This window comes from Protopterus annectens, chromosome 3.part1 (genome assembly GCF_019279795.1).
Source record: "Protopterus annectens isolate FY-2018-M chromosome 3.part1, PAN1.0, whole genome shotgun sequence".
Taxonomy (NCBI): Eukaryota; Metazoa; Chordata; order Ceratodontiformes; family Protopteridae; genus Protopterus; species Protopterus annectens.
This window is the reverse complement of record NC_056732.1, coordinates 1,031,114,981-1,031,139,828: the sequence shown is the minus strand read 5'-3', so window position 1 is coordinate 1,031,139,828 and position 24,848 is coordinate 1,031,114,981. Positions and strand designations below refer to the sequence as shown.

General features: G+C 41.3%; 1 protein-coding gene across 1 annotated transcript in view; it reads left to right on the top strand.

Annotated features, from left to right (window-relative positions):
• Positions 1-24,848, top strand: part of LOC122797745 (centrosomal protein of 192 kDa-like) — a 1,194,871-nt gene that overhangs the window by 749,952 nt on the left and 420,071 nt on the right. The window contains exon 12 of the mRNA XM_044066270.1: positions 14,195-14,343. Coding sequence (XP_043922205.1) covers positions 14,195-14,343 — 149 coding nt within the window. The remainder of the gene's footprint in view (positions 1-14,194; positions 14,344-24,848) is intronic.

The following is a 24,848-nucleotide window of genomic DNA, read 5'->3' as shown; positions in this document are numbered from 1 at the left end:
GCCCTGCCTTCTTTCCTAATCCTCGAAATAGAGGTGAAAGAATCCTATATTCTCTCTATGTGCATAGATAGCTCAGGTTTTACCTGGACAGGACTAAAGACCATCGGAAATCAGCACAGTTACTGGTCAGTTTTGCCCCTGGAGGGCAAGGCTATTTTTAAGCAAACCATTTCTAAATAGATAGCACATTGTATTACTTTTTGTTGTTCCTTTCATGGCAAGGTTCCTCCTCAAGGGATTAGGACCCACTCAACTAGAGCAGCTTCCACTTCTGCAATCTTTTTAAGGGGTGTCCCTTCTAAAGATATTTTGGAGGCTGCCACATGGTCTTCTGTTCACACTTTAATGAAGAATTATAATTTGCCTTTGTTTTCAAGAGCCAGAGCAGGGTTAGCCACTGCTGTTCTGCAGGGCAGTATCTCCAGTCCTTGATTCTGTTGGTTCCTCCTCCCTTTTCTCTGGGCTTTGGTAATCAACACATTGGTTAGGACTGTAACAGTGAAACACTATGAACATAGTAAAGTTGTGTACACTTACCATAAATGTAGATGTTCGAGTGCATTCACTGTTACAATCTTGCTTTCCCTCCCTCCTTCCCCCTTTTTCTCTTTTCCTAAGGTACAGGCTAAATTTGGTTTACGCCTTGTTTTCTGCGGGCTTCTGACTGTTATTGCAAAAAAGACTGAGGAAGTGACGTCGGCTGCCTCCTTTGTATTGGACACCCTGACATCCTTTACAACCGATGACAGCTGACGTCATTTTTACTTACCTTTGGTATTCTGGCCGATTGAGGGCTACAGGGAGCCGGATAACCCATTGGTTAGGACTGTAACAGTGAATACACTTGAACATCTACATTTATGGTAAGTGTACACAAATGTATTTTCTGCAGAAGATTCAGCTGAACTCTCCAAAAATCTTGCAAATTGCTCCCTTTTGGCTGAGATGGCACTGGTTCCCTCCTCTAGGGGCAGTCAACACAAGTTACCTCACTGGTTGGACCCACCTCATGCAGGACGAGGGGGGTATCATCCATCCTCACTTGTCCACTCTGAGTGCTAGAGTTTCGATCCCTTTTAGTCACCTCTTTTCAGAGGTTGTGCTCAGGTTTTTACAGGATGCAAGAAAGCCTGCAACCAGAAAGTCTTGCATGTCCAAATGGAAAAGCTTTTCTGTCTGGTGGCATGCTCATAACCAAGGATGGCTTTGGTTCTGTCCTATTTGTGAGCTTCTTCAGTCTGGTTTGGCCAGTTCTGTGATGGCCTGTTCGTAATCTGCTTCTGCCTTTGAATCCACCCTTGGCTTTTTGTTTTGAGGTCAAGTTGTTTGTCTTTCGGCTTTTCCTGGTAAGGGGTCGCCACGGCAGAACTCCGGTCCGCTAATGATTGGCAGTGGATTTTTACGAAACGCCGAGGTGCCAGCTCGACGCCCAACCTTCAACAAAGGTACGCCCATTTACACACGCATGTCTTTCGAATGCTACCCAACCGCAGGGAGGACATGCAGACTCCACACACAAGGCACTCCCAGGCCAAGCCAAGAATCGAACGGGAGAACCTCTTGCTATGAGGTAACAATGTTACCGCTGTAATGTGTCCTACATATTAGTCTGCTAAGGAAGCCTTTTCGTCCTCTTTGAAACCTTAATTTTATTTTGGAAAATTTGACTTGTGCTCCTTTTCAGCTTGCAGTTTCAGTTTCTGTGCAGCACTGTACTTGGAAGACAGTCTTGTTAGTTCTACTTGGAGGGTTTCTGAGCTTCATGCCCTTATTTTCTTTCTTGGTTTTTCACAGAGGCAGAGTGTCTGTTAATACTAATCCTGTCCTGGTTGAGGTTGTTAATGAGTTGTGCTTACGTCAAGCAGTACAACTCCCTGTATTTCTTCAGTCTGCGAGTGAGAAGGTCCCTGCATACCTCGGATTTGCACAGCCAGCTCTGGTATTATATGGATAAAACTTAGACCATTTGCAAGTCTCACCAGCTTTTTTCTTTTCATCCCAGGATTTTAGGTTTATTTTCCAAGCAAACCATCTCCTCCCGGATATCTAAGGCAATTGCCTTTATTCCTTTTCTTTGAAAGTGCCTGCTTAATTCAGTTTAGAGCTCATTCCACTAGAGCAGTTGCTGCTTCTGGTGCATTGATAAGGTGTCTAGATACCAATTCCATCCTTTTAAGTTGTTACTTGGTCTTCTGTGGATACCTTTACTACTAAGCGTTATAAATTTGATATGGTTTCTAGAGCCAGAGCAGGTTTTGCTGGGGCTATCCTGCATGGGTTTGTTGAGAGCTCTTCCCAGCCTTCACCTCCCATTCTTTATTGAGCTTTTCTACCCTCCCTATGGTTAAGAATACTTTAACAGTAGTATAGAAGGTGTTCTGTGCACGGTTACAGTATTTAGTCACTCCCTCCATCCCCCTTCTTTCTTTTGGATTTGATTTGGTTTGGTTACCCTCCTGGCCGAGAGTCCCCCTTTTTCATTTTACATTTTCTCCTCTTTGATGTGCATAGCCTCCTTTTTGTCTATGGAGACTGTTTTCTACTGGGACAGTTTAGTTCTGAGTAACTGTATATGCCATTCACATTTACTCCTTATGTCCTGAATGGGAAGCATATGTGTTTCGTACAGTACGTACAAGATCTAAAGGCTTTGGTATACTGGCCAAACATTGGGCTATCCCTGTTAGGAGATCCCTATGGTTAAGAATACTGCAACAGCAAAGGGAAAGATTTTAAGATTTTTTACCACTGTACTTTATAAAGTCTTCTAGTCTACAGAGGCCAGCTGTTCATTTTGCAGGTAGTCAAAAGTGGTGAACAGGTTTAGAAAGTTGGTTTACAGATGTTTCTCCTTTTATTTTAACACTGAGAATTTTATTTTTGCACCCGACTGACAAATTACAACACATGCTTTTATATTTGCTGTTAATCAAATAGTAACATACCAAAAAAGCAATCCTTTAAAACTTGAATTTTCTTACCAGTTACACCTATTTACCAATGAGGTGGTATTCAGTGCAATGTATAATAAAATTATTCATGATTTTGATATTCCTTTCACCTACAATGCCCAATGTATCCATTTCAACATGTTAAATTTCTGATTTCATGACATTTGGTGGCAAAAGTCCTTAACTTACTTTGACCACTTATGTTGGTGGGTCCATTTTTTTCTTTATTTATGTGAATAACTTTCTTCACATCTTAAAATCACTCCAACAAAGTGCTTATCCCTTTCACTACTGCCTTTATCTGAATTATTCAGAGAACAGTGATTACCACTTTTCCAGATCAAAAACCCTGCACAAGTTTATTTCCCTCCTAAACTGTTCTAATTTAAGACATTGCCAAGACGCACATCTTATTAAATCAGCATCATATCTCTAGCAAACAGATGCAGCATTCTGGTACGTTTCTGGGAGAGTAACAATGCTCAGACATTTCTAACAAAAAAAAAAATGAATGTCTTTGCTTGCCTTGCATGCCTGTAAGCTAGAATAAATATTTCCCAATCCAAATGCATAATTGTCTTAACTCTTCCTTTTAAATAATTCTAAAGTTTTGTGTGTTTAATATGTTTTTAACATTGTATATTGCCGATTCCCTTTTTGCTCAATATTTTTTCCTGTTTTATCAAAACAATAATTTCAGGCATTCTTCCCTTTGCATTGTATAAAATGTCAAAGGTTTCAGTTAGTCTGTTAATGCATTGAGCAATTTTTTGTACGTACAGTAGTCAGCAACCCTATCCACAATTTTTTACCAGATATTCCCTGCTATCAGTAATGATCCCTGTGCATTAATCCGTTGGAAATGTTCAGATGTCTAGAAATGTGTGTCCCACTTTGTTCAACCAAGTCAGCATTTTCTTTGAGTTTTTTAATTCATTCGATCCACAATTGGTGTCTCTCTGCCCTATATCCTGTCCAGAACTGTCCATTAATTTCTGCATTCACCCTGATCCTTCCTAATTGTTGTATTATGATGGCATTTCGTCCAGAGTGGTAGTTCTGGTCCAATATCCCCTGTAACATTTTAAGCCTAGTTCCTTTGCAGTATGTCTCCAAGAAGGGGCTGTCAACCCTCATGCTTTTGTTGTCTGAGATTCCACCCATATAGTCTTCTATAGAGCACTTATTTGGCTTACTAAAAAGGTAATCTGAGAGAGGAGAGGGCAAACCTTGACACTAATTCTAGTGAAAGAACAACCCGCTAGAATTCCTGATTTGCATTGTATCCAGACAAATCTCTTCCTTCATTAGATCTTTAACTTTGCTTGAAATGATCTTGCAGTTGGACAATGACGCTTCAGTGCTAAGTAAGCTAGTTGACTGGTATTGCTCAGAGGTACTCTTCTCACACATGCAGTGTGGCTGGTGACAGCCTTGTCTGCTTGGTTTTGGAATAAAGAGCTTTGGCTGACTTCCTGGTGGCGATTGTTTCGTTTCGTGGTTGCCTTTTGACTCCGTTTCAGTTTGGTTGCATTTCCCACTTTTGGTTTTATTGCGCACATGCAGTATAACTTGGGGAGAAATTAATATTGATGGCTTTAGTTTTTTTGTGCTACTGTAGTCTTTTGTGTGTATATCATCCATTTCCACCACATTAACAAAGTTCCTGAAATTACTTCCAAATCCCTTTGAGGCAAACTATTTGCATGTGGTTCCAACTTGAGTAAATGCTTGCAGTTTGTTGTATCAGCTTCAGCCAACTTGTCGTGGGTTCAGGATAAACAGTGAATAGAAAAGGTGAACAAGAACAGTCTTGTGTAGTTAACTGAAAACTGGAAAATATACTTCTGACCTTTAGTTTCATAGGTGTTTACTTAGGCTAATGACCGCAAGGTCCTTTTAAACTTAGCAATACATCCCAAATCTCTGACAAGTTCTGGTACCCTTGATAAGTGTAAGCAGGTACTTGGGAGGTGAATCCTATACAAACTGCCCATCCAGCTTGGTGGTGTTGGTCCAATATCCCCTGTAACATTTTAAGCCTAGTTGCTTTGCAGTTTTTCTCCAAGAAGGAGCGGTCAACCCCAAGCTTTTGTTGGCTGAGATTCCACCCATATGTCAATTAGAAACATAAGAGCCAAACCAGGTGTGAATGTACTGTTCCCATCCAGTTGTCCCTGTTGCACTTGAATTGGGTTAGGGAGGAACTCTGCTTCATATGGATGGGGAGCTTGTTCAAGAGAAGGGGTAGTCTCTGGGATACATACATGTATGTCCAGCATGTCCTATTTGTATCACAGGCAAGGTTTAAGTCTTTAGAATGGGTAATTTCTCATGCTGTTTATTTTGCAGATATGCAGAAGGTCCATCAGACTGGGGTCTTACAATGCATTGTATGACAGGCATAGATCTGCCCTCAACAGCTTGTAGGAGACAATACAGGGATAAGGCCTTGAGGCAGTTTTCTTTTAGTGAGGAACCTCTGTGGATATTCCAGTTTGGATATGCCTTGACATAGCTAAAGAATGTCTTGTGGTTCTCCTTGGCCAACCTCACTGCAAACTAGATGCCCTGTGTAACTAGGCCCTGGTGAAATTTCGATGGTGCTTTTACAGGAAAAATGTCAACTCAAGGTGTCTGTCTATACAGGGCTCTTCAAAACACTTCATAGGTTCATACAAGGCTATCTGCCCTAGGGCATTTATAAGCCTAGCCAGAATGTGTTTGGCTTTCGCCACCCTTTTTAAATTTATTTTGCTATGCCCTTTTTCGAGGTAAGTATACTGTGCCTCTGTCTAACAGTGACACAGAAGTGATACCCGGGGTAAACCTACGATCTCCCATTAACTCATCAAGATTCCTCTTGAAGAGAGTCAATGAGGGACTCTGCCTAACCTGGACTGGGATTTTATTCCAGAGTGAAGGGAGCCTCTGGGTTATGAATCTGTCCCTCCAGCATGTCCTGTTTATTTCAGTGCAGTGGTTCAAGTCTCTCGAGCGAGTAGCTCGATGGGATTTGGATTTTCTGAGGTGCAGCATGTCCATTAATTCCGGGTTGGACATGGCTTTATACGTCAGGCACAGATCGCCTCTGAACAGGCGGTATGCCACTGAGTAGAGCTGGAGTTTCTTTAACCGGGCAGCATACGCCATCTGTTTGAGCCCTTTGATCCTCTTGGTGAGGTACTTTTGGGGTCTTTCCATTTGCTGCGGGTGTCTGGTAAGGAACATCCCAAAAGGGGCATTGTACTCAATTATGGGCCTGATGAGGGATGAGTAAAGAGGCACGATGACCTCCCCTGATCTAGATGTGAATCCCTTCATGATTAGGTGGGCTATATAAAATGTTTTTCTAACCACTTTGGCCACGTGGTTGTCAAATGAGAGATTGCTATCAGCTTGGGTCCCCAGATCCCTAATTACTTCTTCTGTATTTAATGGATTACCACCTATGTGGTAATTTGTGGGCACTTTGTTTTTGCCAAAGGGGATGACTATACACTTTTTGGCATTTAGCTTGAGGCCATGGCTCTGGCACCAGTTGTCTGTTTCTATGAGGCCCTTTTGGAGGATGCTTGTGTCTGCTGGAGAGTCGATTATGGCACCCAGTTTGCAGTCATCTGCGAACTTGGTCAGCCACAGTCCTTCCGTGTTGGCCTGTACCTCCGAGAAGTATATACTGAACAAGAGAGGTCCCAGGACTGAGCTTTGTGGGACACCACTTGTAACTGGTTTGGAGTCTGACATGGCTCCAGTAATTCTAACCATGTGGGTTCTGCCCTTGAGCCAGTTTGCAATCCATCTAGTGACATAGGGGTTTATATTTAAGCTGGTGAGCTTATCTATAATGCCCGAGTGGGGTATTGTATCGAAGGCTTTTGCGAGGTCCAGGTAGGCTGTGTGGACCACCTTCCCCTCGTCAATGGCCTTGGTGACTGTTTCAAAGAAATCAACCAGGTTTGAGTCAGGATTTGCCCTTAACAAAGCCGAACTGGGTAGGATCCAGTGTCTGTAGGTCCCCAATATCTTTATTTATGAGGTCCATGATGATTCTTTCCATAGCTTTGCAGACCAAGCTAGTCAGGCTTATGGGGCGATAGTTTCCAGGATCCGTTGAGGCACCACCTTTATGGAGAGGGACCACTGTTGCTGTACACCACTCTTTGGGCACATATCCTATAGTAAGGCTGAGACTGAACAGTAGTTTTATGTTTGGGTTTAGCTCTTCTTGGAGTTCATGTAGGACGCAGCCCGGGAGACCGTCTGATCCCATTGATGCTGTGTTTTTTGCTTTGGAGAGGGCGGCTCTTACCTGAGCATCTGAGATGTCAGGGGGGCAGCACTCTGCTGGGATAGATATTTGCCCTTTTGGTGGGGGGGGGGAGTTTGCGCTAAACCTGTCAGCTAGGATGTTGGCAATGTCTGTGGGTTCGGTGTATTTTTTTGTCATTTCAGACTAATTCTGAGCATATCTGGGAATTACCACCCAGGTTCCTAACATAACTAAAGAAAGCCTTGTGATTATCCTTAGTGTCCTGTGCAATTTTTCTCTCGAAGCTGGCCTTAGACAATTTTATGAGTGCCCGTAGTTTTTTTGCTAATACTAATCAGTGATGCCTTCCCTTTTTGGGATTTTGCTCTATCATATAGTAGCTTCCTCCTTCTGTTGTATAGTTTGTTTATGGCTGGGGTCCACCAGACAGGACGTCTGCCTTTGGAGGATTGGGTCTTGGTTTTATTTGGGATCGCATGATCCATGCATTCCTGAAGGTGTTCATAGAATGCGTTTATAAAGGATTCTGTGGTCTGGGCCGTATTTTCCACAGGCCCGGGGGCTTTGAAGGATTCCACCTCTGTTTTGAGGAGTATGAAATTTGCTTTAGAGAAGTTTTTCACTGTGGTTTTCTGGGCAGGGGGTGGGGTCGGGATGTGAATATCCAGTGAGATTAGTTTATGGTCTGATCTTACCAGTGAGGGATACACTTCTGGTCTGGAGCATAGAGTCCCCATGTTGGTGATCAGGTCCAGTATGTTTTCCCCTATTGTGGGAGTGGTAACAAGTTGTTCCATAGCATTTGAGTTTATAAATTCTAGGAACCTTTGGGCTAGGGTGTTGGAGCTAGAGTAATGCTCCCAGTCTATGTTTGGGTAGTTGAAGTCGCCCAATATAATGGTGTTTGGAGAGACCTTCATATTTTCCAGTGTTCTCAGGAAGGCCGAGTGGGGTTCCTGGGTTTGGGAGGGTGGTCTGTAGCAGGCTATAAACTGGAAGGCAGTTTTACCCACTGTTGGTTGCACATGGATAGTCTCTGATGCTTCGTGGTTTGCCACCAACCTGGAGGTGTGGGTGTCTTTGAATATAGATACTCCCCCTCCTTTTGTGGTTCGGTCCAAGTTTTGGGGCCGAAAAGCATGGTATGAGGTACCTGGTAGTGCTGGGGTGCTCTCGGGAACCTTGAACCAGGTTTCTGTTACTGCACAGATATCGATGTTCTCCATGCTAAGGAGAGTTTCAAGTGCGAGCATCTTGAGGTTTAGACTTCTGGCGTTGAGTAGCATTACTCTTAGTTTCTTATCCTTTGTGATACCTATGGAGGTGGGTTTGTCTTTTGAGCCTTGCCTAAAAAAGGCACTCTGGGGGTAGCAAGAGCCTTTGCCAATATCTGAAAGCCCAGGGGTGACAGGTGCAAGCCGTCCCTAGCGAAGCATCGTGGCTTGTCGAGCATATCATCCCAAGCTGACAGGCATTGGATCCCCTTTGAATGACACCAGTACTTAAGCCAATTGTTGAAATTGATCATCTTGTCTTCATATTGTGGCATCATTCTTGGTGAGGGTAAGATGCTACTCAAGGTCAGGGTCATACCGGCCTGGGCTACATGCTCATAGAGCTCCTCTGTCTCTCTTCATGTAGTCCAGGGAGGTACGTCTCAGGTCATTCACTCCAGCATGGACAATGACTGAGTCATATTTGTACTTGCCTTGGAGTGACCTGAGTGCTTGTGTTATGTGGCGGATCCTAGCGCCCGACAGGCTGCTCACTGTGACCCTCTCCTTGTTCAGCCTGGTGAGCGGAACGTCAGTGTGCTTGACGATAGTCACCTATTACAAGTGTATCGGGTGTGTTGTTTAGTCTTAAGGGCTGTGACTGTTCGGCTCACTGGCTTTGTGAGCTATGTGTTGCACATGTTTTGTTTTGGGGTAGCGGTTGCTTGGGTGTCTGCTTTGGAGGTCTCTGCTGCCACTTGAAGGGAAACTAACAAGTAGACCCTGATGATTTATAGGTGAAGTATTTGGGCAGATATTCTGAAGGTATATGCAAGTCAAGCAGTACTTGGAAAATAGAGAATTAGCTTGTCAAGAATGATGAAAAGTGGGGAGTCCCCTGAATAGCTACTGCCTGGCTGCTCCTAGTGTTGGTTTCACCACAGCTTCACTTTGCTGGTATACAATGCACCTTTGCTTTTCTCACCAGAAGCAAAACGAGCACCACTCCCAAGATGAGAAGCAGGCCACAATCATTTTTGGTGATCCACAGTCTTGTCAAAGCATGATGCAAAGGTATATAGGCTTGTTTTAGTCTTTTCCTGGTAGATGCCTTAACCAACAACTGGACCAATCAGGAAGGTCAAGTAAAGACTCACTGTCCCACCAGAAATGGTCAGGAATCAATGCACTCTGCTCCTCCTTTCACCAGGAGCAAGATATAAGCATATATTCTAAGCTACACCTATGAAGCAGCTATTAGGCTTTCCAGTGAACTGCAGTCTCCAATAAATAATGTCCCTATGATCCTTCTGTCACCAGGAGCAAAACAGAAGCACTAATCCCAAGATAACTACTGAGAGGCAGATTGTGTGTGCTCTCCAATAATTTGTGGTCTAAGAGTAGATGTTGCAGATTTTAAAAGTAAGAGAAAAAATAGTTAATATCCTAAGAGCTACAGTGTGCGTTGAGCAGTTACATATGAAATATGGGGTAACTTAAGCCTTTAGCTATCTAAGTGGAGAGCCACTAATTTTAAAAGTGCAAGATGGATTGGAAGGGGTGGGCACTTTGTATTCTGGTTTTGTGGAATACAGTGGAATGGACAATAAATTTAAATAGTTGGAGTGATTTCACAGAGTGGTAATTTTGTGCTTACTCACAATAGCCAGTGAAAGAGGAGAGGGAAGGAGATATTTGGTCAAATATACATGAGGCAAGCAACTTTGAAAGGCTGTTGAGTTTAAAAACGCACCACAACCAGGCTCGGAGGGTGAGGAAAAACTTGATTTCTGCGTGACTGTCACCAGAAACAGATGTGGTCTCTTCTAGTTTAAATTTGCAATCAAAAACAGAGTACAAGTAAAACAGTGTAAAGAAAATCACAATATACAAAATAGAAGGCAATAAAGCAATACAAGAAAGCAAAAACTAACATCTCCCTCACAGTAAGTTGTGGCAGATTCTGGGTGAGCTTTTCCAGTAAAAGTGGAGGCATTATAATATACACATTTTATTGACTGTACCCCCCCCCCCCCCCCCCCCGGAAACTCCATCCTGTTGCCACTACAAATACTGCCAACCAAACTTGTCAAATGCCTTGTTGTCAGTGAAACTTGCAAGCAACAGTGTTTGGCTATTCGGGTGTCTTCTGGCAATGTACTTGTTTCCATTATGCTGTTATGGGTGGTTCTACCCAGTACAAAACCTGTTTTCCATATCCTTGTGTAGTCATGTAGTAGATACCTTATGACTGATCATTGATATTGGTCTGTGTGTCCCAGCTTGTTAAAGTTCCTAGCCTGTTAATTGAATAGCCTATGATAGCTTGTTTAGACATTCTGGGGTCTATACATACATCTCAACCTCTTAGCACAATTCTGGACAGATGCCCAAAATCAGGGGCAGACTTTTAATTATTGCTCTTGTAAACTTAAAAAGCTGCTATAACAGGTTTTGCCTTGGCATTCATTTTATAATGGATATTAAATCTGAAACTCAAAATATCTCAGTATTTAGTGACTTAACTAGTGGAAGATTTGCCAGAAAAATAACATTGTATGTGAACTGACCAAACTATAAGGCAAAATCTGGATGTAATACAAAATCCTGGATGTTTGAGAGGAATGGGTTAATCGAGTTACTTATTTGTTAGTGTAGTAGATCTTTCATAAATTTAATTTGAAAGATTTTGTATACCTCTTAACATGCAGACAGTGAAAAAAGGTGCAAATGCCCATGAAAAGTAGGTACATCCAGCCAAAAATTGGACATCTAATTCACATAAAATGTGCATGCCAAATAGCACACATCTCATATTCTTACTGTAAATGGGAAGATTTACTACTCTGAAACAAGTTTTAAAAAAGTGACAAAAGAATGAAAAATATAAACACTTTCAGTGTGTAAAATCTGTAGACTTTTTAATTAACTTTATTTCAAAATTCAAACATAAGGTCATTTATTTTTGCTTCTGTAAAATGTATTAAGATGTGTAGCCTCCTCTAAAGTTATTGCTGCCACTAGTATGTTGGTAATGTAATGTGGTTTGTTATATTCTACACTTTCAAAAATCATGTGTGATGAGGGGCCGATTCAGTTGCATTAAGGACTTCTATCTAACATGAAACTAGGAATGCTCTTTCCAAAGTAGGGATAGTTGAGAGATCTAACAAAATAAATTCCAGTTTGCAAAAACGCTGTGTAATATATGCCTTACTTTTGATCAGTGCATTTGGTCAGCGTAATCTCTCGGCTATGTTCATAGGACTTTGTGCATCTTTTTAATCTAGTATTTTGAATGTAGACTGTTGTAAGGTTCTGGTCAACAACTCGGACCCATCTGCAGGAGATTCCTCAAGGTTTTCTTCCTGTACAAGCAGATGTTTAAAAGCATACAAATTCTCTTCTAAGTTCAACAGAAAAATTCACCAAATGGTAGTATTATGGAGAGGTTTATTTTAGTTATCATGGATTTATCCTAACTTAGACCTGAATTTTTACTGAATTATAGTTTAACTTTTCACCTTCCATTTTAAATATACCATTCTGTCTGGTTCTTTGCCTTAGTTAAGTACTGTATACTTTCTTTGTATATTTTATTTAACTGGTTGACCAGTTGATTTGCTTTTGTTACATATTGAAAAAAAAATAAAGTTTACAAAGCATTTCTACAAACCCAAAGCTTTTTTTTTGGGGGGGGGGGGGGCAGCAGGTGTATTGTTATGGCAGGTTCTCACAGTTGCAGTTCGAAGTTGTTGATACCATAACCCATCGAAAAATGAACTGCTATATTCAAGTTGCATCATTTTCTGACTTTTTTTCCTTGAAGTTATGTGCATCTTGGATAGTGCAGTATTGTATCATTGTTGGAATATGAATTTTACCTGGTAGTATTTTTATGTGCATCATGCAGAAACTGCAGTACAAGGTGTGGCTGTTTTTTTTTTCAGTATTGCACGCTTTCCCTAAAATGCGAGTGTCATTGTGTTGCACTTAGTTAATTTAAATGGATACCATTTAACTGCTGACCTGTTTACTTGGCAGTTGAGGATGGATGGGTAAAAGCAAAAATTAGAAGCATCTGCCAAAATGCCATGCCTTATGTTTTCTCTGTTGTGGAAAATTTTTTAATGTTACTATTGGGTATTTGTAGACTGACAGCAACAAAGGTTTCGCTACAGCAGACTTCACTAGCAATGAAGGAGTGGATGGGATTATGCTAACAAACCTGGGTATGATGGTCTGTCATTGTGAAGTTTTCGGTCTTGGACAGTTCTAATAAATGTGAATTGACCACATGTTTGGGTAACGTGCATACCGAAAGTGTTTTTTAATGAAGTTATTTAGTAGATGCAGAGCTCAGACCATGGTTATCGCAATGTTTATCACATTAAATTTGACAATGATGCTGAATTTCTGCCCCTAAGGGGTATTTTTTTGGAAAGGGGGGGGCTGGTGGTAGCCATTTTGTATAGAAAAATATTCTGTAATTTGCATTGCTACTTGGAATATGTGATATGAGGTAGTACCATCTATGCCAGGGAGAGTAGGGCAATGCATGTGTAACATATGCCACCATAGCTAGCTGGAGTTTTTGTAAAGAATGTTGTCATTTGACTATCACACTGATTTGTACAGATGTGTGATAAAAATGTTTGTAAAGCTGCTTGTGCTAAAAATACATCAACAGTGGGTCCTACTGGACCGAAGAGATATATTTGTATGTCAGACAGTGTTATAACTGATTAAATGTACAGTAGACTTCCTTTTATCCAGCCTCTTTTTAACTGGCCTGTTTAACCAACCATCAAATTTTTGCTGTAGCCCTTGCAAAAGACAGCAGAGAAGAACAACACTTCCACCTCCAATGGACTAAATAATATACATTTGAGTTCATATTCATTAGAAAAATGCATACTAGCACAAATCCTGTTGTTCTGGTTGATTTATAACCTATAAATGCTATTTTGTATGTTTTTTCTGATTTACCAGCCATTTGTTTATCCAGCCTAAGGTCCAATCCCAGCAAGACCGGATAAGAGGGTGCCTACTGTATGTTTTTATAGAGAATTCTGGAAGGGAAGAGATTAATCTCAGTCTAGCTATGTGAAAAATAGGTTGAAAATTAAGTAGGTTGGTTTAGGCTGTAAAAATTTTATCTTGCACATTTGATTGCAGTCAGAAACAAAAATGTTTGGTAAAACTAGGACTAGGAATCTTTCTATATTGTCCTGGGGGGGGGGGGGGGACTAATTGCTACCCTGGAAGGGTGCAAGTTTTTTAAATTGTTTTATAGCTTTCAGATGCTGTAACAGATCTTAGCAATGCTCTGGATATGTATTGTATCAAAATCAGGTGACCAGATGTGATGTCATTCTGTAACCAGCACTGAAATTATTTTTTTAAGATATTAGTGAGATATTCCTGAACTCTTGCAGCAGCACTTTTTCTCGGAACCTGACAGGAAAGATCTTGGATATCCAACACATCCACATTACCTCATCTTGTTGAGGTGTAGTAAGCAACTCAACACATGTTTTGCTTTAGTAAGTAACCAGGGAATAGTAATTCTTTACATTAATCAAGAAAATATAGTAGGTTAGTTGAGCACTGTTTTTATGTATCTGTGTAAATCTATCCAACTGTGTTATTTTTATATCTTGTGATTGAAACTCTGGTGTTTTATTATAACTAGATATTCAGTATTCTCACCCGGAGTAGGGACTGTCAGAGTAATGCTGTTTTTTTTTTATTAGAAGATTTGGAGGTGTTTGAAAAGGAAGAGTCGAAGATTACTTCTGCTACATTTCTTATCCCAGAGTCCCCATGCCTAACTTCAGCAAAGGGAAAAAATGTGAATGGAACTGAAGCTGAAGGTGGCAGTGCTGCTGTTAGTAAAGATCAGGTATTCTTTTGTTTTTGATTTACATTTTTTAATGTAGCCGCATTTTGTTTGATGCACTTAACCATACAAACAGTTTTTCATGTTCTATGTGTTACATTCCGTTTTTGTTTGCAGTGATTTTTTTTGCATGTACCCAATAGTTATATTTCCTCTTGTGTTGGAAAGTGTCAGCTTAGAGCCAGCTAACATCAAACAACTCAGTCCATCAATAACTTTTTGTTACCCAAACATTGTCTTATTTTACTTGTCATATTTGGTGCCAGTATGTCTTTTAACAAACTTTTTTTCTCATATCCTCTATACATGTTTTGCTTTCCACATGCATGTTGCACCAATCTGTTTCAGTAGCCAACTTTAAATAGATTTAACTGATAATGAAGTAACCCAATACTTTAAGGTTAAAATAGCAAATGCATAAAAATAAAGTAATTTAGTTTATTTAACGAATACTTCAACTTTTTCTCTCTAGAGGTAGAAAGTCCACTTCCTTGACCAATCATGATATTGCTATCACTTCGTATCCAGTCTTCACATATGCATTTTGTACCAAGTGAGCAAATTCCTACCTTATTCTTTCTAGGGTTTCAGTCCCAGTATCTCTTCCCCTCTCTTTCCCTTACTCTACTTTTCCATCCCTATCTTCTTCTGCTGCTCCCTTCCCCTAGATTAGAATCGTCTGATCCCAGATTTGCAATTTGTGTGATATTTGCTAACCTGCATTTAAAAACTTTTTCCCTCTTGTTCACTAAGTTCTTTCATTAGATCTACCACTTCTTGTATGGTTGGAACTTCTGCTGACTTCCATTTCTTGGCAATTTTTTTGCTACTAACCATATAAATGAGATTCTCTTTTGGGTGACTTGTTCTTCTGCTCTGTTACATAATTTAGTACATACCCTCCTAGAGAATATCGCCATGTCTCACCTATAACTTTTATTTTCAATTGACTGAAATCTTAATGAAATATTTGCAGTTTTTTTGCTTTCCTTGCTAGCACCTCCAGTAGTAGACATTTATCTCAGGCCAGATTTTGCGTATTCTATATGGTGTGAATAATAATTATGAAGACCTTTCCATCCAAATATTTGAAACTTCCTAGCATTTGTTAATCTTTTGGGATTTCACAAATCTTTTGCCAAGGTTTTTCTAGCCCTACTTCTCCTATCATCTTTTCCCAGTTAACCCAGTTTTTAAGTCACTTTGCCTTTCTGGGATTCTTGTAGTGTGTGTGTGTAATCAATTCACTGTTTTATTTAATTGCCCTATCTGTTCTGGCTTCTGTCATGGCTTGAATTAATCCCAGTTGAGTCTACTTTCTTTTTTGTTTCCTTATCTTATTTTTCTAAAATTCTTAGCAAACCCATAAGTCTGATTCCCTCTTTCCCACATACCCGTAACATTTCTCTTATTTCCTCGCAAGTTAGTCTTTTGTTGCTCTTCCTCATCTATTCCAAAAATACTGTAATCCATTCCAAACATTCCCAGTTATTGGCCAGGGTTATATTTCTAGTGAAATTAGGATTTCTTTCTGTTGGCTTAATATCAAAGTTACACCTGTCACTTGCTGTTTCCTTATCACTTCTTTCATTAGATTTTTTAATTCTTCTGTGAAAGTCCCTGTCCTATAGATTACACCAGAAGTGCCCACATCCCTAATCGGCCATTGTTACTATATACTCCCTTGCTTTCTAGTAGCAAGTTCTTCCAGTTTGCTTCAAAATTATTGTTCTGTAAGTAATAGCCTAGTCTTATCGGAGTTGCTGGAGAATACCCTAGTAAGTCAGGCACCATTAGTCCCCTGTCACTCCTAGGTCGTACTGTTCTCTCATTTCATACTTTATTCCAGATATAACTAGAGGGGAGTTTGTGTCCCAATTTTGTTTTACTGGTTGTTGCCAAAAGGATTGGTTGAAGTTTAATAATGATAGAATAAGCATCTTAATTGCTACAGTTTTTGGTCTGTACCCACTTTAAGCATTTCGCATTTTTGTACCAGTTTATTTTTTTCTGTCATTTTTAACAGTGTTACTTTTGGGGAGTCCCTTGAGTTAAGTGACCCAGGTACTTCATTTTGTGATGCCCCAATAAACTTAAAATGTTGAACTTGAGCATGTGTAGGAGTATAATTTACACATGCAGCCTTCCTTTGTTTTACCTTCATTCACAGTGTATCCTGCTATTTATTTGAATTTAATATCTGAAATAAAGGGTTTAGGCCCTTACCTGGATCCATTAAAAATAATATATCTGCAAATATTGTTATTTTGTAATCCTTACTCTTCCCTCTGTAGTCCTTCATGCCTGAGAGGTGTATCTTATTGGCCAGTGGTCCTAAATACAGAACAAAGATTAGCGGGAGAAGTGGGCACCCCTGTTTAGTGCCCCATCCCATCTGAAATTTTCTGGTTGTTTTCCATTGTTTAATTCTGACTGAATGTCTATTTCTTTAACCAGCTGGATTAAGTTTGTGGGGAAAGTCGTACATTCTTAATACCACCTACAGATACTCCCAATGTATTTTGAATGTTTATTTCCTCATCTAATCAGGCCACAAGGAGTAGTGCCTTCCGTTGCTTCTACTTACTGATGAATTAGGTTAATATGTTAGCAAAAATTTGTCTGCAGTGTATCAGCTATACCAAAAGGGAGCATATTGATACATTGCAGTTTAAGTCATGATTATCAAGTATTTACCATGGTAATAACAGAAGAGTCAAGGTGCTCGGAAGGAAAAGTTGGGGAGATTTTTTTCTGTAATGTTCAAAAAACTTAACTGTCCTATGGAAAACAAAATCCCACATAAAGATTTTTCACTCATTTTGCCTGGGGCCTTAGAGGTTTACTATTGGCATTTTGAAACTGTATCTGTCGAGTGTTTAAAATGTCAACTCTAAATGTGGAATTTGGAATGTTGAAAAGTAAACCAAACTGAAAATTAATACATACAGCCAAGGTTCAATGTATTTAACATAGGAAATGATGTCACTCACCTCCTGCTATGCACATTAACGTACCGTTAGACTGTACAGTCAATGGTACGTTAATTCTATTTTGTAGGGGGGGTTATGCCCCCCTGCACACCTCATGCTGGGGGCTGCGCCTCCCACACACCCCTGCACATTAAATATACCAACTCCGAGGTCGCACTTCAGTGAGGAAATGGACTAAATTCCCTCTTCTTCACTGAACCGCGATCCCCTTGCAGAATGTCGAGCCCAAATGCTTGACTGATGCTACCTGTTTGCTGTAGTGTAGCTGGTGGATTTGAGTTTGACATTCTGCCCACTTAGAAACTGCAAGTTGACCATATGGCGTTCGACTGATGCAGTTTCCAAGTTGTGATAGTAAGCCAAACAATGTTGCTAACTACTCTGTGCCAAGTTTCATGCAAAATCCCTTAAATGTAGGGCAGAGATACTTCCAGCTCATGTGGAGTTATCTTCTTCAGTAGCATCACAAAGTTCAAATTCTGGCAATTGCTGTGATGGCCATTGGTGTAATCCTTAAAGCGAAATGATAAAAAAAAAAAAAAAAAAAAACACCTAGGTATCTGAAGACCACAGAAAAAAACTACTGCGTCATCCTGTGTTGACCTAAGAGCTTGGTGAGGTCATTCACAGCCCCTGAGACTGACTACTGTTAAGTCAGAATCTTCTGGTGCGACTCCTCTGGAGGCTGCCATTATTCCTGGTCTACCCACGAGTGCCACTTCCATTCACATGTCAGTGGAATCTGAAGCCACTATGCACGCATTGGCATCTGACATATGAAAAATGGTCCTGCAGGGAGACCTTGCATGTCCCTCACCTTCCAACATTCCTTCAGAGGTTGTGATAGGACAGCTGTATCCCTCGGCTGTATCTGTAATGATCATTCAAACTGAAATGCATCCCCACCCTGGCCTCTCATCCACCCTCAGCCCCTGCATTTCAGACCAAAATCCAGGATGTTCATCATGTTTCACTGTTGCAGTCATTACATTTGGGTTATCCTGCTGGCAGGTGACCCGTAGTTGGCCCGAGTTCCAAAGTCTTGGTCCGGTGTCAGTTGCTGTCGCATCTTCCCTGACGTCAGTGCACCAGGAGTATAAAAGTTGCAACCGACGCCATTTTTTTCAGTCTTTCTTGCTGCGCAGTGCCCGAAGCAAAAGCAGTTTGCAAGTGCCGGTCGGCCGACTACTGAGATTTTCAAAATTGAATTTCAGAACCGAAGTCTTCAGTAAAGCTAAGTACCCCATTGGGGAAACTTTTTCTTGCTCCAGACCGATGTCAGTAAAAGTTAATTGTATTTCTTGTGGGAAGCAAATACCTCATAAGGACTTTCACACTTACTGCATTCCATGCTGACCATGATGTTACTAGTTGTCCGTTTTGTGCTAGATTCAATAAACGCACTATTAAACGTCTGTTTGATTTTGCCTTACATTATTTTGGACGACGCTTTAATTATACAATGCCGTCGGAACAACAGACGACCGGAATGCATAAAAAACGCAAAGACAAAGAAAAAGACGCATCTGAGGTCCAAAACTGACGATGAAGCCTCTTCTAGGCCAGTTGCCGGTTCGCCGGTTTTCAGTGAGGCGCTTTCGCAGCTCCTGACGCCCGCTACCTCAGAGCCACAGGCCGTAACCGACAGCCACGTGGAGACACAGAGGCCTGTGGAAACTCAAGGTATTGGGCCTACGGAAACTATACCCTCAGATGGGTCCGGAGCCGCTGAGCAGGCACCGGCTTCTGAGGGTGTTTTCAGACCTTCACAGGTTACAATTAAGGCTACTACAGCAGCAAAGGCAAAGTCCAAAACACCATTAAAGACAAGGAAACAAGTGCAGCATTCTCCAGAACAGTCATTCATGCCAAAGAAATAGATGCTTAAGATGGCCGAAGACCTTATTACTTTAATCAGGGGCTCCCATCCCCATTTCCCCTTCCTAACAAAAGGCCTAGGCAAGACACTTTTATTATGATTCCTCTGATCAGATTTCCATTTCCTCTGATTCTTCTGATCAGGGCTATTCTCTCCCTCCCTATGAGGACTCTGATGCTGAAGAGTCCATTCCTTCAGCCTCACCTCCTGAGGATTTTTCTTTTGGGGAAACACTGCACACCATGCGGGAGCATTTCCATTGGGGGAGCCAGGATTACTCAGAATCCAAGAAAAGGCTCAGAGATTTCCTTTTATTACCTCAGCACAGGCCCCTGGCTAATCCCCCCCCCCCCCCCCGTGCTTGATATTGTAGATGTTTTTTCTGAATCCAGTCTGTCTCCAGATTAGTTACCCCCTGCACCAGTAAAGCCAGACAGGTACTCATAAATTTCTTTACAAAAACCCCGCTGCAGACCAAGAAACAATTTCTCAGGGTCCTAAAGGGGTTAAAGCTTCCACTGTCAAAAATCCTGTCCCCTCAGATAGGGATTCCAGAGCTCTGGACAGATGGGGGGAAAAAGTTTACACTTCTGCTACTTTAGCTGTAAGAGCTTTAAACTGTCAGTTTCACATGCTTAAATATCAACAGTATCTCATGTCATTGTTAAAGCAGAAAATGGTTACAAATATAGAAAGTCCTGACAGTAAAGAAATGCAGGATTTATTGCATGCAGTTGAACAAGTGGGAAAGCATACTCTGCAATGTGGTTTTGATTCATTAGAGGCTTCTTGTAGAGCCGCAGTTACAGGCTCAGTTATTCGAAGACATGCTTGGTTGAAAGAACAAAGTTTACCTGACCATGTTAAAGTAAAATTATTAGATGCTCCACTACAGCATGATACTTTGTTTGGTGTTAAGGCAGAAGAGGTGTTAAAGAAAATGGAGGATAAAGCAAAGTCAATGCAAACGGTGAAAGATTTCTTACAGATTCAACCACCTAGATTTAGCAGAAACTGGCCTTCAAAAAATTGGTCCTTTCCAGTGTCAGACAGGCCACAAAGAGGCAGATACAGATAAAAGCGAAAAGGAAACTATAAGAGCCGGCAAGTCCACGAAAAACCGATACAGATGCCCAAGAGCAGATCTCAGCCCCAAGGCTCCTACAGACCTAAACAATGGGGTGCTTTAGCCCCCAAAGGAGGAGAAGACAAATCACAACCTTAAAGGAAACAGTCACAATGACTTCCCTCTGCAAATGCCAAGCTCTTACCAGTTGACAACACCCCTAGGGGGAAAGCTAGCACTTTTCTCAAAAAATTGGCACATAATCACACAAGACCAATGGGTGCTGAATATAGTTTCTCAGGGGTACAGGTACCACTTGCTTCCAAAACCAAAAGGTATGCCAAACCTGCCACAAAACCAATGGGCAGAGGCACAAAAACAGATTGCTGCTCTTATGGATATGGGAACTATTCAAAAAGTTCCACAAGAAGAACAGGGACAAGGATTTTACTCAAGACTTTTCTTAGTACCCAGAAAAGACAAAGTCTGGAGACCAATACTGGACCTGTCAATCCTAAATACTTTCCTGGATGTTTCAAAATTCAAAATGTTAACACTACAACAACTTCTGCCCATGCTGGGCAAGGAGGCTTGGCTAGTTACTTTGGATCTCAAGGAGGCATACCTGCATGTCCCAATCAGTCAATCGTGCAGAAGATGCCTCAGATTTATAGCTGGCTGATTGCATTACCAATTCTCTGCATTGCCCTTTGGCTTATCTACTGCGCCCAGGGTCTTCACAAAATGCCTGACACCAGTAATTGCATTTTGCAGACAAAAAGGAATTCAAATATATCCCTACTTGGACGACTGCCTTTTTCAAGCAGAGAGCAAGGACATTCTTCTAAAGCACCTGTCGTTTGTAAAAAGATTGCTAATTTGCCTAGGGTACACAGTAAACAAAAAGAAATCAAAACTAGTGCCCTCTCAAGAGATAATATTCCTGGGTGCAAGCTTAAATACAACTGCCCAGATGGCGTATCTCATGCCAGACAAACAAAGGCAACTGACTCATTACTTTCAAATGATGGCAACAAAGACCCAGCTCCCTGCAAGAAAAATTGTGCAGGCCCTGGGTTTCATGGCATCCTGCATTCTACTAATTCCATATGCAAAACTGCATATGAGGAAACTACAATGGTATCTAAAAAGTGTTTGGACTCAGCACTGTCACAGCCTAGAGACAATCATAACCTTGATTCCCTGCCTACAACAGGAGTTTCGATGGTGGTCCCAGGCCTGTCACCACAACAAGGGACAGCCTTTCACCTTACCTACAGCCAGGCAGACAATAACAACAGATGTGTCTGATTATGCCTGGGGAGCACACATGGCAGGAAAATGTATTCAGGGCACGTGGCCCAAGGAACAAATGCATCTTCACATCAATCAAAAAGAGATGCTAGCTGTACAGAATGCCCTGACAGCCTTCAAGGACCTAAATAGATCCAGGACAACTATTAATAAAGAAGGACAATACCACAGTTATGTGGTACATAAACAAGCAAGGGGGCACACATTCCTACCCCCCATGCAGACAAGCCATGGCTTTGTGGAACACAGCACTGACCTACCAGGTGCATCTGCAAGCACAATTCCTGCCAGGAACAAAAAATACACTGGCAGACGAACTAAGCAGAAATCTCAATGATCCTCACGAATGGAAGCTAAATCCACAAGTGTTCAACATGATAACAAGGGAATGGGGATGCCCAGACATAGATCTTTTTGCCTCCTCTTACAATTGCCAAATACAGAAATTTTGCACAAGGACTTATCACTCTCAAGCATGGAAAGTGGATGCTCTTATTATTCAGCTGGAAAAACCCAACAGTCTATGCCTTCCCTCCGATGCCTCTTCTCACCAAGGTGCTTCTAAAAGTCAGACAAGAGAGGCCAAAAATTATCCTGATTGCACCAGACTGGCCATGCCAGCACTGGTACCCAATCCTAAAGACTTTGTCCCAAGGTCCACCTTGGCCTCTACCTCAAATCCCTCATCTTCTGACACAGCAAAACAATCAGATTCTGCACAGTCAACTCAGAACTTTAAACGTGGCAGATAATGTAGCCACTCAGACTGCACCTCTCTCTAAAGCTGTTATGGATGTAATTTTGGAAGCCAGGAGGCCCAACACTAGGAAATCTTATGCAGAAAAATGGAAGAGATTCTGTGCTTGGAACCAGGCACAAGGGCTCGACCCACTGGTCCCTAATATACCTCAGATTTTGCAATACCTGACTGAGATGTTGGACAAAGGCCTATCTTTTTCATCTATTAAAATCCATGCCTCTGCCATTTCAGCTCATTACAATACGGATCTTAATATTTTCTCACATCCTCTACTATGACAGTACCTCAGAGGGGCAAAGAATATAAGACCCCCTAGGAGAGCACCAGTACCTACCTGGGACCTCAATTTTGTTTTAGAAAAACTAACACTGCCTCCATTTGAACCAGCCAGCACAGCTGATCTAAAATACTTGTCATGGAAAACTGCTCTGCTCCTAGCAATAACTTCAGCAAGAAGAGTCTCAGAGTTACAGGCATTGATGGCTGTGGGAACCTATCCTCATCTTTCATCAGGACAGGGTTTCTCTCAGGACAAACCTAACATTCATGCCAAAGTGGTTTCCAATGTGGCCTTAAATCAAACCATTCATTTGCCTACTTCCTACCCAAATTCCCAGAATAAACGGGAAAGACTTCTGCACTCTTTGGATATACACAGGCAGCTATGATTTTACTTGGACAAAACAAAAGCTTTCAGAAAAACTGAGCAACTGTTTGTAGCATATGCTGCAGGATCACAAGGAAAGCCTATTACAAAGCAGACAATCTCCAAATGGATAGGACACTGCATCTGCTTTTGTTATGCACAACATGGCAGATCTGTGCCTAAGGGCATTAGGCCTCATTCTACCAGAGCAGCAGCCACTTCAGCAGCTTTCTTCAGAGGGGTACCAACCAAAGACATTTTAGAAGCTGCAACCTGGAGCTCAGTGCACGCTTTCACCAAGCACTGCCACCCATCTCTCTACTCCAAATCCAGAGCAGGCTTTGCCACTGCAGTTCTGCAGGGCTTGTTAGCCTCCCCAAATCCAATCTAGACCCAGCCACCCAACCTCAGCTTTGGGATTCTACCCAAGTGTAATGACTGCAACAGTGAAACACGATAATGTAGATGCTAGAGTGTATTCACTGTTGCAGTCCAGGTTACCCACCCACCATCCCCCTCTTTGCTGGGTCTATTCTGTACTTCTCAACTCTATACAACCTATGTGGTGTATTTGCTTGTAGATGAAGGAAATGTTTATAGTAATATATGCATGGTTGTTTGGCATATTTTTATCTTTTCAGCCTTCCTATCTGGGGGCACCTGACATCTGGGGCAAGAAAAACTGAAGAAAATGGCGGTTGCAACTTTTATACCCCTGGCGCACTGACGTCAGGGAAGATGCGACAGCAACCAACGCCAGACCAAGACTTTGGAACTCGGGCCGACTATGGGTCGCCTGCCAGCAGGATAACCCAAGTGTAATGACTGCACAGTGAACACACTCGAACATCTACATTTATGGTAGGTACACAACTGTACTATCTGGTTAATATAGAACAGGAATTTGTTGCTTTCCATAAATCCAGAGAACCTTCACAACCCTCTTCAGAGACTTCTCTCACGCCAACTAAAAGAAAAAGGGAAGTAGCCTTTCAATTTTATTCTTTTATTTATTTTATTTTACATTCGTTTACTGGGAAAGTCTGACTGGACACCAGGTTTATTTTCAGCGGAGGCTCTGGGAGAAAAGCTCCAAAAATACAATATAAAGGATAAATATAAGCCCACATAAAGTAGAAATTGCAAAACGCATCAAATAAATTTTCAAAGAAACACAATCAAAATTACATACATAATATTGTAGGCTTAAAATCTGCAAGGTAGAAAGCGCACACACAATTTTTAAGGATAAAAATATGCAAGGTGGTTAAGAATGTTCAGTGAATGGAACTGTTTTTGGCCCAGGTAGTGGTTTAGTTGTTGCTAACTCTATAATGGATAGGTCTTGTTTCTATACAGTAGATGCCAAGAGTAGTAGTGACATTCCTTGAGGTGTGATTAGTATAACAACCTTTCAGAGGAACTGCTATTGCACAATTGTCATCCTAACAATGCATTGGTATGCATTATCTTGGGGAGTAACAGGAGCATAGCCAGTTGTTTGAAAAGTGGGTTTTCAGGAGTTTTTTTTTTTTACATTGTATAGTAGAGCTTTTAGAAGTTATGTGGCTTGGTAGTGTATTCCAGATTATTACAATAGCACAACCAAAGAGACTTACCAGCATCATTCTTACATTTGATGACATTTAATAGGTTCTGGTTACTAGATCTTAAGGTTCTAGTGGTAGTGTAGTGTTGAATTGGATGATGGAGTGCAGGGGTTTTATCAGGAAGGTAGTATAACTTGTGTGCTACTGAAAATTGATTGTGTAGCAGTAGCTGAGGCATCTCAAGCCAGTTAAGCTGCTTAAGGAATAGAAAGTGATGGGTCCTATATGAGGCTTCTGTAG